Genomic DNA, 12,757 nt, shown 5'->3' with positions numbered 1-12,757 from the left:
TATTAGGTGCAAGCCTACCTCTTCCCTGTGGTTCTTGATGGGCATACACAAGATGCTCTGTGTCCTGTAACCTGTGATCTGGTCCACTTCTGCATTGAATCTGGGATCCTGGTGAGGGAATTAAACATTATATTCAGTATATCTCATGACAAAGACATATCATCCTTCCAGTTTACTGCTAAGCATATCTACAGAGACCAAGAAATACTCAAAGATGTACAGACACTAAACCAGTAGATCATAAATATCTATGGGAGCACACAAGGCTGTGAAGCCGCATGGAGGTGTGAGCCCATAAATCCATGTGGGGACATGAAGCCAGATAGCCGCATGGAGATAGGAGGCCACAGGTGCACACTGAGATATGGGGCACATAGAGAGGTGAGGCCACATACCCATGCAGAGATATGAAGCCAGAGAGTTGTATGCATAGGTGAGGCCATGGACCTGTGTAGAAATATGAACCCATATAGATATATTGGATCAGAGTGCCACACAGAGATATGACGTCATGGACCCATGTAGATATATTGGATCAGAGTGCCACACAGACATATGAAGTCATGGACCCATGTAGAGACATGAAGCCATAAAGTTGCATGGAGACAAGAAGTCATGGACCCATATAGAGACATGAAGCTAGAAAGCCATATGGAGGCAGGAAGTCATGGGCCCGCATAGAATCATGGAGCCACAGAACAGTATGGAGAGGTGAGACCGTGGATCTCTGTACAGACATGATGTCAGAGCATCACATGGTGACAAGAGGTCATGGACTTGTGTACAGACATGGGACCAGAGAGCCACATGGATATGTGAAGCCACAAATCCACACAGAGGCATGGATTTGGAGAAACACATGGACCCACATAGAGGCATGGGATCAAAGAGACATGGAGTCATGAGACCACAGATCTGCATGGAGACATGGGGGCCAGAATGCCAAGCACAGACAAGAAGCCACAGGCCTGCGTAGAGACATAGGACCAGACTCACACATAGACATGATATCATGTGCCCATTTAGATGCATGCTATTGGAGAGAAATATGGAGACGTGAGACCACCGGCCAGCATAGAGAAATGAGGCTAGGCAGCCATGTTCCCTCTCATTTTTGAAAGGTTACATGTGCATTTTCTTTTGTGCAACTTTTTATGAGCTGAGTTCAAATTTGTGTGCTATGAACTAGCATAATTCAAATAATATTGGGGTTTCTTATGCGCACTCTGTTTTACCTGAGTGCGCGCGCACATATTCACAGCTTAGAGGGGATAGCGCCAGACAGCCACATGGAGACCTGAAGACGCGGACCTGCAGGTCCACACAAACTTCCATTTTGAAAATTGCCTAAGGAAAATGATACCCACTGAGATCTGCACCTACTTTTAGGGTGGATACCTTTTTCCTGACCAAGAGTGCACGCATAGAGGTAGATCTTAAATAAGTACACCGAATTTTATAAGATACGCGCGTAGCCACGCGTATCTTATAAAATCCGGGGTCGGCGTGCGCAAGGCTGCGCAAAATCTGCAGCCTGCGCGCGCCGAGCCGCGCAGCCTGCCTCCGTTCCCTCCTAGGCCGCTCCGAAATCAGAGCGGCCTCGGAGGGAACGGAGGCAGGCTTCGCAGGGAAATTTCCTTCCACGTCCCCCCACCTTCCCCTCCCTTCCCCTATCTACCCCACCCCCCTGCCCTACCTAAATCCCCCCACCTACCTTTGTTGTGCAAGTTACGCCTGCAGGCCACAGTGCCGGGGGACTCGGGACCGCCCTCCCGGCCCGCCCCCCCCCGGACACGCCCCAGACCGCCCCCTGACCCTGGACACGCCCCCTCCCGCCCCTTTTACGGTAGCCCCGGGACTTACGCACGTCCCAGGGCTTTGCGCACCCCTGTAGTGAGGGCCACTTTTGTTGTCCCAGTCAAAGGCCTTGCAGCTGTGTTTTGGAGTAACTGTAATCCCCTGATATAGACGTTACTAAGGCCCGCTCAGCTCATTCCCCGCATGTGCATCAAGGGGCCAGGTCCTTTTCCCCCCAAACATTGGTTGTAGTTGGTGGAGCTGCCACAGGTAAGAAAAAGCTCCTACGAATGACCCCTGGCCCTGCATGGTTAGTTTTGCCTCTAGACTAATTCCCAAACTAAAGAGCATCCCTTTTGGTGTTAATATCCCACCCGCTGCAGAAGGCAGTGTCCCTCTTCAGCTTTGTGAGGGTCAATGCTAAACGTTTTTATGGGCGGCAGGCTTGGGTTATCCCATTCAGCCCTGCAGAATAAAAATCCTCGATAACAGAGTCTCTCTCACCTCAAGCACAAGGGCAAAACTCAGGCAGACCCTCACCAAATGCAGGATACGTCATCACAGACCAGAAATAGCAAGATGACGCAGAGAAAACCTGAACTGGAGACCCCAAGGAGCCGTAGTCTGCACGCAGAATTAGAAACAGAAATGCACGATACAATACAAAGGGGTGGCCACAACAAACCATCCCGTCACCTGCCCACTGACGTCCTTTCGGAGGCAGATGTACGTTATTGTTACGCTCGCCGCCCGCAGCATGGCTTCACTTAACCTGATGCCACCAATGCCTGGACCCTGCCGTACGGCACAGATTCCGTCGCCATCTTCTTCAAGGGCTTCTCCCCCTGTGCGCGCTCACCTGAGTAGGTCCTGCGACAGGAATCCCTGGAGCAGGCGTCGGCAGATTATGCTACACAACTGGGTATTTAAACCCCAGCCGTGCTACTGACCAACGCCTCTCTCTAACCTGTCCTTTTCGGCTGACACACTACTGAGCGGGAGGGCCGAGGCTCGTGCAGTGGCTACTGGAGCGAAGCTACCACGCATGCTCAAGAAAAGTCTAGAAGACTCAGCTATGAGAGATCAGTGCCCGACTCGATGCTGTGGGATACGTGGCTGACTGTCCAGCTGTCCACGGAAAACACTCGATACAGGTGAGCAACTTTGCTTTACGACTGAAGGAAATCACAGGAAACAAACTGTCTCAGGCATTCCTGGCAGCAAGGGATCAACGAGAGCAGGCAAGAGAGAGCAGAGGAGCTTACCTGTAACAGATGATCTCCAAGGACAGCAGGATGCTGGGCCTCACACCTGGATGACATCATCAGATGGAGCCCTGACTCAGAAGAATGATGTCAAAGTTTCTTTGGCACCCTGAGCATGCCCAGCATGTCCTATACCACATGTTCACACGGGGTCCCTCTTCATCCTTATATCATATATATATATATATATATATATATAAATGAAAAATTAGGAGAATCCCATCTCTGCTGTTCTCGGAGAACAGTCCTGCTGTCGCTCCTTGTGACCATGGGCAAGTCACTTTACCCTCCATTGCCTCAGGTACAAAAACTTAGATTGTAAGCCCTCTGGGGATAGGGAAATACCTACAGTACCTGAATGTAAACCGGTGTGATATCTCAATTGAGATCGAATGTCGGTATATAAAAATAATAAAAAAAAAATAATAATAATAATAAACATCTGTTACAGGTAAGCAACTCTGCTTTCTCCGAGGACAGGCAGGATGGGCGTCCTCACACATGGGTGAATTCCCAGCTACAGGCTGCTCCCCAACACAAAAGGGGACCAACAGACACCCAACCAGGTGCCAATGGGCACAACAACAATAGAGCTGTTGATAACAGAGGGGGGAGAAAGCCTGAATTCAAACAACGAGCCCTAGACAGGGAGAGTTGGGTTCCACACCCCATCAGGTTCCAAAGGACAGACTGGCCGAACCTACTGTCACGTCGGCCATCTCTATCCAGACAATAGTGAGATGTGAATGTGTGGAGAGAACTTCACGTCGCAACCTTCCAGATCTCCTCTACGGGAACTACTTGCAACTGAGTCACCGACTGCCATGGCTCTGACAGAATGAGCCTTGATATGACCCCCCAGGATGCAGACCCATCTGGGAATAACAGAAGGAGATGCAATCTGCTAGCCTATTGGATAGTGTCTGCTTGGAAACGCAAAAGAAAGAAAAGAAACAAACAGTTGGGTGGACTGTCTATGGGATTAAGTTTGCGCCAGATAGAAGGCTAAGAGACTCTCTTGCAGTCCAAACTGTGCAGCGCTTGTTCACCTTGGTGCGAATGGGGCCTGGGGAAGAATGTTGCAGGATGATTGACTGGTTAAGATGGAAGTCCATCATCACCTTTGGCAGGAATTTAGGGTGGTTACGCAAGACCACCCTGTTATGATAAAGCTTAGTGTAAATAAGTCACTAAGTCCTGGCGCTCGCTGGCCCTGCATGCTGAGGTGACTGTCACCAAAAATATGACCATCCAGGTCAGGTACTTCACATTACACGTGTGCTGTGGCTCAAGAGGAGCTTTCATAAGATGAGCCAACACCACGCTAAGGTCCCAAGGCATAGTGGAAAGCCTTAGGGAAGGCTTCAATTGAAGCAGGCCCTGAATAAACCATGCAACTATAGGCTGTACAGAGTTGGGCCTACCATCTCCACCATGGTGGTATGCGCCAATTGCACTCAGATGAACTCTAATGGAGTTGGTTTTCAAGCCAGCTTCCAACAGATGTAGAAGATAATCAAGCAGTTTTTATGTGGGGCAGGAGAACGTATCTAGGGCCTTCTGTTCACACCACATGGAAAACTTCCTCCTCTTCAGTCCAGAGGACTTTCTAGTGGAAGGCTTTCTAGAAGCCACCAGGACCCGAGATACATTTATTTATTTTATTTAAAAACTTTTATATACCGGTATTAGTATGCATACATCATACCGGTTTACAATGTAACTTTAAAGGTAGAAATTACAATGAACAGGGAGGGCGAACAAGGAGGAGTATACAAAGAGCAGGAGGTGGAGGAATTAAAGCAATAAATAAAAACTGCAACGGACTATTTACAGGAATATACAAGGCGTAGGCAAGATACTTGCCTACTCCTTGTATATGAAAGATTGCATGGTTGTAAAACTAACCTCATAAGAAACTGCCATACTGAGTCAGATCAAGGGTCCATCAAGCCCAGCATCCTGTTTCCAACAGTGGCCAATCCAGGCCATAAGAACCTGGCAAGTACCCAAAAACTAAGTCTATTCCATGTTACCGTTGCTAGTAATAGCAGTGGCTATTCTCTAAGTGAACTTAATAGCAGGTAATGGACTTCTCCTCCAAGAACTTATCCAATCCTTTTTTAAACACAGCTACACTAACTGCACTAACCACATCCTCTGGCAACAAACTCCAGAGTTTAATTGTGCGTTGAGTAAAAAAGAACTTTCTCCGATTAGTTTTAAATGTGCCCCATGCTAACTTCATGGAGGGCCCCCTAGTCCTTCTAGTATCCAAAAGAGTAAATAACCGATTCACATCTACCCGTTCTAGACCTCTCATGATTTTAAACATCTCTATCATATCCCCCCTCAGCCGTCTCTTCTCCAAGCTGAAAAGTCCTAACCTCTTTAGTCTTTCCTCATAGGGGAGCTGTTCCATTCCCCTTATCATTTTGGTAGCCCTTCTCTGTACCTTCTCCATCGCAATTATATCTTTTTTGAGATGCGGCGACCAGAATTGTACACAGTATTCAAGGTGCGGTCTCACCATGGAGCGATACAGAGGCATTATGACATTTTCCGTTTTATTCACCATTCCCTTCCTAATAATTCCCAACATTCTGTTTGCTTTTTTGACTGCCGCAGCACACTGAACCGACGATTTCAATGTGTTATCCACTATGACACCTAGATCTCTTTCTTGGGTTGTAGCACCTAATATGGAACCCAACATTGTGTAATTATAGCATGGGTTATTTTTCCCTATATGCATCACCTTGCACTTGTCCACATTAAATTTCATCTGCCATTTAGATGCCCAATTTTCCAGTCTCACAAGGTCTTCCTGCAATTTATCACAATCTGCTTGTGATTTAACTACTCTGAACAATTTTGTATCATCTGCAAATTTGATTATCTCACTTGTATTTCTTTCCAGATCATTTATAAATATATTGAAGAGTAAGGGTCCCAATACAGATCCCTGAGGCACTCCACTGCCCACTCCCACTGAGAAAATTGCCCATTTAATCCTACTCTGTTTCCTGTCTTTTAACCAGTTTGTAATCCATGAAAGGACATCGCCACCTATCCCATGACTTTTTAGTTTCCTAAGAAGCCTCTCATGAGGAACTTTGTCAAACACCTTCTGAAAATCCAAATACACTGTGAGGCAGATTTTCAAAGGGTTAAGCACGTAAGATACGCACGTAACCCCCGAAAAGCTGCCCCTTCCACCCCCTGCGCGCGCCGAGCCTATCTTGCATAAGCTCGGCGGCGCGCACAAGCCCCGGGATGTGCGTACGTCCTGGGGCTTTCCTGGGGGCGTGTCGCGGCCGGCACGTCATCGGGGGGCATTCCGGGGGCAGGGCCGCGGGGCGTGGTTCCGGCCCAGGGGCGTTCCAGGTGCATGACCGCGGCCTCTGGACCAGCCCTTGGACCGGAAAATGGTGCGCCGGCAGCCAGCCGGAATGCGCAAGTTACGCCTGCCTTGGGCAGGCGTAAAATAAAGGTAGGGGGGGAATTAGTTAGGGCTGGGGGGTGGGTTAGATAGGGGAAGGGAGGGGAAGTGGAGGGGGCTGGAAGGAAAGTTCCCTCCGAGGTCGCTCCGATTTCGGAGTGGCCTCGGAGGGAACGGAGGTTGGCTGCGCAGCTCGGCGCGCACAAGCTGCCGATTTTGTGCAGCCTTGCGCGCGCCGACCCTGTATTTTATAACATGCGTGCGGGAGTAGATTTGTTCGCGCCGGGTTGCGCGAGCAAATCTACTCCCGCACGCACCTTTTAAAATCTACCCCTATATCTACCGGTTCACCTTTATCCACATGTTTATTAACCCCTTCAAATAAATGAAGCAGATTTGTGAGGCAAGACGTCCCTTGGGTAAAGCCATGCGGAGTGTGTTCCATTAAACCAACATAGTATCCTGTGAAGATACCTCTCTCCGAACCATGCGCTGCTGAGCGACTGTCGGCTTTGCCCTTTGTTCTAGTTTAAAAGCTGCTCTGTCTCCTTTTTAAAGGTTAGCGCCAGCAGCTTGGTTCCACTCTGGTTAAGGTGGAGCCTGCCCTTTCGGAAAAGTCTCTTCCTTACAAAACTAAATCCCTCTTGCCTGCACCAACTAAGATGGCCGGCCCAACCCTACCCTCCTGGGCAGTAGTATCACCTAGAGAGCAGGTCCTTGCTACAGGACCACTTCTTGATACACCAGGGTGCTGCTCTCCAACCGGGAGACCATCATGTGTGTATGTTTGTTGTGATACGCTCGGGATGTGTGTGCACGTGTGGACACATGATTGGTGGAGGGCACACCGCGTGTGGATATATGTGTACATCTCCAGTAGGCATGAATGCAGAGTGCTGGAGAAGAGGGAAAATAAGATTTTGCAGCACCATCACTCATGCCTTCTCAAACAATAGTTAGCACTCTGCAATTTCAGAACGTCCTAGAATACAGTCTGAGTCTCCAACAGCACATAAAAAGGGTCTGATTTTCAACACAACTATATTTAGTTTTGAAATGTTCACTATATAAATTAGAGCAGCCTTCCCATGGATGGACTCTCCTCCTGCTCCCGGGTCTGAAAGCATTTTCACCGATGCACGGTTCATGAAGCTTGCCTTGGAGGCTCTTGCACGAATTGCCCTCCCCATCTCTCAGTCTTCCAGAGCGGCTCTCGAGCTCAGACGGGATCGGTGTCTTGTGGGGATGCTCAGCCAATGAGGAGAACGATCCCACCCCTCTCCCCCTCCCTCCCCCGCTGCTTGGGGGGGGCGAGGCTCCGGTTCCAGGCCGCTCCACTTCCGGTCCCTGCACGCGGTTGCTTGGTGGCTGAGGACCTGGCGCGCCGTTGCTGCTCCGGAGAGCCTTCAGCCTGCAGCCCAACCAGGCCGGGCAGATGCCTGCGACGAGCATCTCCACGACTGACGGCAAAAGACTGGATTTAAGCTCTTCCTATTGCTATGCAGGATGTGAGCGACAGGTCCTGGAGGTTTGGGATGTCTCAACCTGCCTCCATCTTGAGTGAATAGATCTGGGGAAGTCCCCAAACTGATTGGCCTCCAAATAGACAATTCCCACAGGCATCAGGACCGGTGGAGACCGTCACGGACCCCGATATCAATGGAGGACTGGTGCTCCTCAACGCAGGGTCACTTTGGGGGCATCGCGGCACGAGTCAGTGCATCCCCATGCCCAGCACCGTGCATCAATGGCGACTGGTAAAGATGCTTCTCCGGCTTCCCTTGATGCCTGGCTCAATCCTTCCCTGGTGCTGAGGAGCCTGATGTCCTCAGCCTGGAAGAGATGGATGCTGGTTGGTCTCTAGCCCCCCTATCCTCCGACGACACCGCCGATGTCGATGGCGTGGTATCCATCAGTGTGGCTCTGGGGTCCGCCGATGCCAATGCTGACGGCTTGGGCTTCTTCAGCCCGAGGAGCCGATCCTTCTGTCGAGCCAAAGTCGACATCTGTTCGGGGTCATTTGTGTGCATAAGCGGCAACCCCGGACGCCCTGCGATGCCCCCTGGCAGAGGACACAGGCCTCATGGGGGTGCATAATGGGCACGGTCCTCGGGCAACGGGGGCATCGATGAAAACTGGACGTGGCTATGAGAGGACAAAATAAAAGGGCCGCAAAATCAAAATCGATGGCGGCGAGCCCCGATGTCTGGTGGGCACCGAAGCACCACCGTCATGGAGGAACTGACTGCGAAACGAAACTTACCAGAAACGTCGAAAACCCCTGACTAGGAACTCTACGGGGAAGCACCGAGAAGAATCCAGTGCCCAATACTGCAAAGAAAATCCGGTAGACAGCGAGAAATATTAAGAAAAAAAGGAGTTTTCCAAAAAGGCCAAAAGCCACAGTGAGCTCCCTCACACCGCGATGCTGACAGCTCCGCGGAAAAAAGACGCGTGGTAGAGGGCGTGCCGGGCATCCGATGATGTCACCCATGTGTGAGGACTAACATCCCGCGTGTCCTCGGAGAAAGCAAACAGAGAAGCAACGCAAAACGGGAGAGATCCAGTGAGGAGCTCAGAACCATTCAAAAGACAGAGCTCTACAGAAGAAGGGAACTCAGACCGTGCAATAGGAATAAGATTCTGCAGGAAACGGACTGCACGCGTGTCTCACGATGCACGGGAGAGATCCAGTGAGGAGCTCAGAACCATTCAAAAGACAGAGCTCTAAAGAAGAAGGGAACCCAGACCCTGCAATAGGAATAAGATTCTGCAGGAAACGGACTGCACGCGTGTCTCACGATGCACGGGAGAGATCCAGTGAGGAGCTCAGAACCATTCAAAAGACAGAGCTCTAAAGAAGAAGAGAACTCAGACCGTGCAATAGGAATAAGATTCTGCAGGAAACGGACTGCACGCGTGTCTCACGATGCACGGGAGAGATCCAGTGAGGAGCTCAGAACCATTCAAAAGACAGAGCTCTACAGAAGAAGAGAACTCAGACCGTGCAATAGGAATAAGATTCTGCAGGAAACGGACTGCACGCGTGTCTCACGCTGCACGGGAGAGATCCAGTGAGGGGCTCAGAACCATTCAAAAGACAGAGCTGTAAAGAAGAAGGGAACCCAGACCGTGCAACAGGAATAAGATTCTGCACGCGTATCTCACGCTGCACGGGAGAGATCCAGTGAGGGGCTCAGAACCATTCAAAAGACAGAGCTGTAAAGAAGAAGAGAACTCAGACCGTGCAATAGGAATAAGATTCTGCAGGAAACGGACTGCACGCGTGTCTCACGCTGCACGGGAGAGATCCAGTGAGGGGCTCAGAACCATTCAAAAGACAGAGCTGTAAAGAAGAAGGGAACCCAGACCGTGCAATAGGAATAAGATTCTGCACGCGTATCTCACGCTGCACGGGAGAGATCCAGTGAGGGGCTCAGAACCATTCAAAAGACAGAGCTCTAAAGAAGAAGAGAACTCAGACCGTGCAATAGGAATAAGATTCTGCACGCGTGTCTCACGATGCACGGGAGAGATCCAGTGAGGAGCTCAGAACCATTCAAAAGACAGAGCTCTAAGGAAGAAGAGAACTCAGACCCTGCAATAGGAATAAGATTCTGCAGGAAACGGACTGCACGCGTGTCTCACGCTGCACGGGAGAGATCCAGTGAGGAGCTCAGAACCATTCAAAAGACAGAGCTCTAAGGAAGAAGGGAACTCAGACCGTGCAATAGGAATAAGATTCTGCAGGAAACGGACTGCACGCGTGTCTCACGATGCACGGGAGAGATCCAGTGAGGAGCTCAGAACCATTCAAAAGACAGAGCTGTAAAGAAGAAGGGAACCCAGACCCTGCAATAGGAATAAGATTCTGCAGGAAACGGACTGCAAGCGTGTCTCACGATGCACGGGAGAGATCCAGTGAGGAGCTCAGAACCATTCAAAAGACAGAGCTCTACAGAAGAAGAGAACTCAGACGGTGCAATAGGAATAAGATTCTGCAGGAAACGGACTGCACGCGTGTCTCACGATGCACGGGAGAGATCCAGTGACGAGCTCAGAACCATTCAAAAGACAGAGCTCTAAGGAAGAAGGGAACTCAGACCGTGCAATAGGAATAAGATTCTGCACGCGTATCTCACGCTGCACGGGAGAATTCCAGTGAGGAGCTCAGAACCATTCAAAAGACAGAGCTGTAAAGAAGAAGGGAACCCAGACCCTGCAATAGGAATAAGATTCTGCAGGAAACGGACTGCAAGCGTGTCTCACGCTGCACGGGAGAGATCCAGTGAGGAGCTCAGAACCATTCAAAAGACAGAGCTCTAAAGAAGAAGAGAACTCAGACCGTGCAATAGGAATAAGATTCTGCAGGAAACGGACTGCACGCATGTCTCACGCTGCACGGGAGAGATCCAGTGAAGGGCTCAGAACCATTCAAAAGACAGAGCTGTAAAGAAGAAGAGAACTCAGACCGTGCAATAGGAATAAGATTCTGCAGGAAACGGACTGCACGCGTGTCTCACGATGCACGGGAGAGATCCAGTGAGGAGCTCAGAACCATTCAAAAGACAGAGCTCTAAAGAAGAAGAGAACTCAGACCGTGCAATAGGAATAAGATTCTGCAGGAAACGGACTGCACGCGTGTCTCACGATGCACGGGAGAGATCCAGTGAGGAGCTCAGAACCATTCAAAAGACAGAGCTCTAAGGAAGAAGAGAACTCAGACCCTGCAATAGGAATAAGATTCTGCAGGAAACGGACTGCACGCGTGTCTCACGCTGCACGGGAGAGATCCAGTGAGGAGCTCAGAACCATTCAAAAGACAGAGCTCTAAGGAAGAAGGGAACTCAGACCGTGCAATAGGAATAAGATTCTGCAGGAAACGGACTGCACGCGTGTCTCACGATGCACGGGAGAGATCCAGTGAGGAGCTCAGAACCATTCAAAAGACAGAGCTGTAAAGAAGAAGGGAACCCAGACCCTGCAATAGGAATAAGATTCTGCAGGAAACGGACTGCACGCGTGTCTCACGATGCACGGGAGAGATCCAGTGAGGAGCTCAGAACCATTCAAAAGACAGAGCTCTACAGAAGAAGAGAACTCAGACCGTGCAATAGGAATAAGATTCTGCAGGAAACGGACTGCACGCGTGTCTCACGATGCACGGGAGAGATCCAGTGAGGAGCTCAGAACCATTCAAAAGACAGAGCTCTAAGGAAGAAGGGAACTCAGTCCGTGCAATAGGAATAAGATTCTGCACGCGTATCTCACGCTGCACGGGAGAGATCCAGTGAGGAGCTCAGAACCATTCAAAAGACAGAGCTGTAAAGAAGAAGGAAACCCAGACCGTGCAATAGGAATAAGATTCTGCAGGAAACAGACTGCACGCGTATCTCACGCTGCACGGGAGAGATCCAGTGAGGAGCTCAGAACCATTCAAAAGACAGAGCTCTAAAGAAAAAGAGAACTCAGAACGTGCAATAGGAATAAGATTCTGCAGGAAACGGACTGCACGCGTGTCTCACGATGCACGGGAGAGATCCAGTGAGGAGCTCAGAACCATTCAAAAGACAGAGCTCTACAGAAGAAGAGAACCCAGACCCTGCAATAGGAATAAGATTCTGCAGGAAACGGACTGCACGCATGTCTCACGCTGCACGGGAGAGATCCAGTGAGGAGCTCAGAACCATTCAAAAGACAGAGCTCTAAAGAAGAAGGGAACCCAGACCCTGCAATAGGAATAAGATTCTGCAGGAAACGGACTGCACGCGTGTCTCACGATGCACGGGAGAGATCCAGTGAGGAGCTCAGAACCATTCAAAAGACAGAGCTCTAAAGAAGAAGAGAACTCAGACCGTGCAATAGGAATAAGATTCTGCAGGAAACGGACTGCACGCATGTCTCACGCTGCACGGGAGAGATCCAGTGAAGGGCTCAGAACCATTCAAAAGACAGAGCTCTAAGGAAGAAGGGAACTCAGAACGTGCAATAGGAATAAGATTCTGCAGGAAACGGACTGCACGCGTGTCTCACGCTGCACGGGAGAGATCCAGTGAGGAGCTCAGAACCATTCAAAAGACAGAGCTCTAAAGAAGAAGAGAACTCAGACCGTGCAATAGGAATAAGATTCTGCAGGAAACGGACTGCACGCGTGTCTCACGCTGCACGGGAGAGATCCAGTGAAGGGCTCAGAACCATTCAAAAGACAGAGCTGTAAAGAAGAAGGGAACCCAGACCCTGCAATAGGAATAAG

General features: G+C 50.0%; 1 protein-coding gene across 1 annotated transcript in view; it reads right to left on the bottom strand.

Annotated features, from left to right (window-relative positions):
* Positions 1-12,757, bottom strand: part of PDE5A (phosphodiesterase 5A) — a gene marked incomplete in the record, with an annotated part of 312,739 nt that overhangs the window by 238,513 nt on the left and 61,469 nt on the right. The window contains 1 exon segment of the mRNA XM_029586150.1: positions 19-108. Coding sequence (XP_029442010.1) covers positions 19-108 — 90 coding nt within the window.

This window comes from Rhinatrema bivittatum, chromosome 1 (assembly GCF_901001135.1).
Source record: "Rhinatrema bivittatum chromosome 1, aRhiBiv1.1, whole genome shotgun sequence".
Classification (NCBI taxonomy): Eukaryota; Metazoa; Chordata; class Amphibia; order Gymnophiona; family Rhinatrematidae; genus Rhinatrema; species Rhinatrema bivittatum.
Note: the sequence above shows the minus strand (reverse complement) of the source record. Positions and strands in the feature narration are given on the sequence as shown.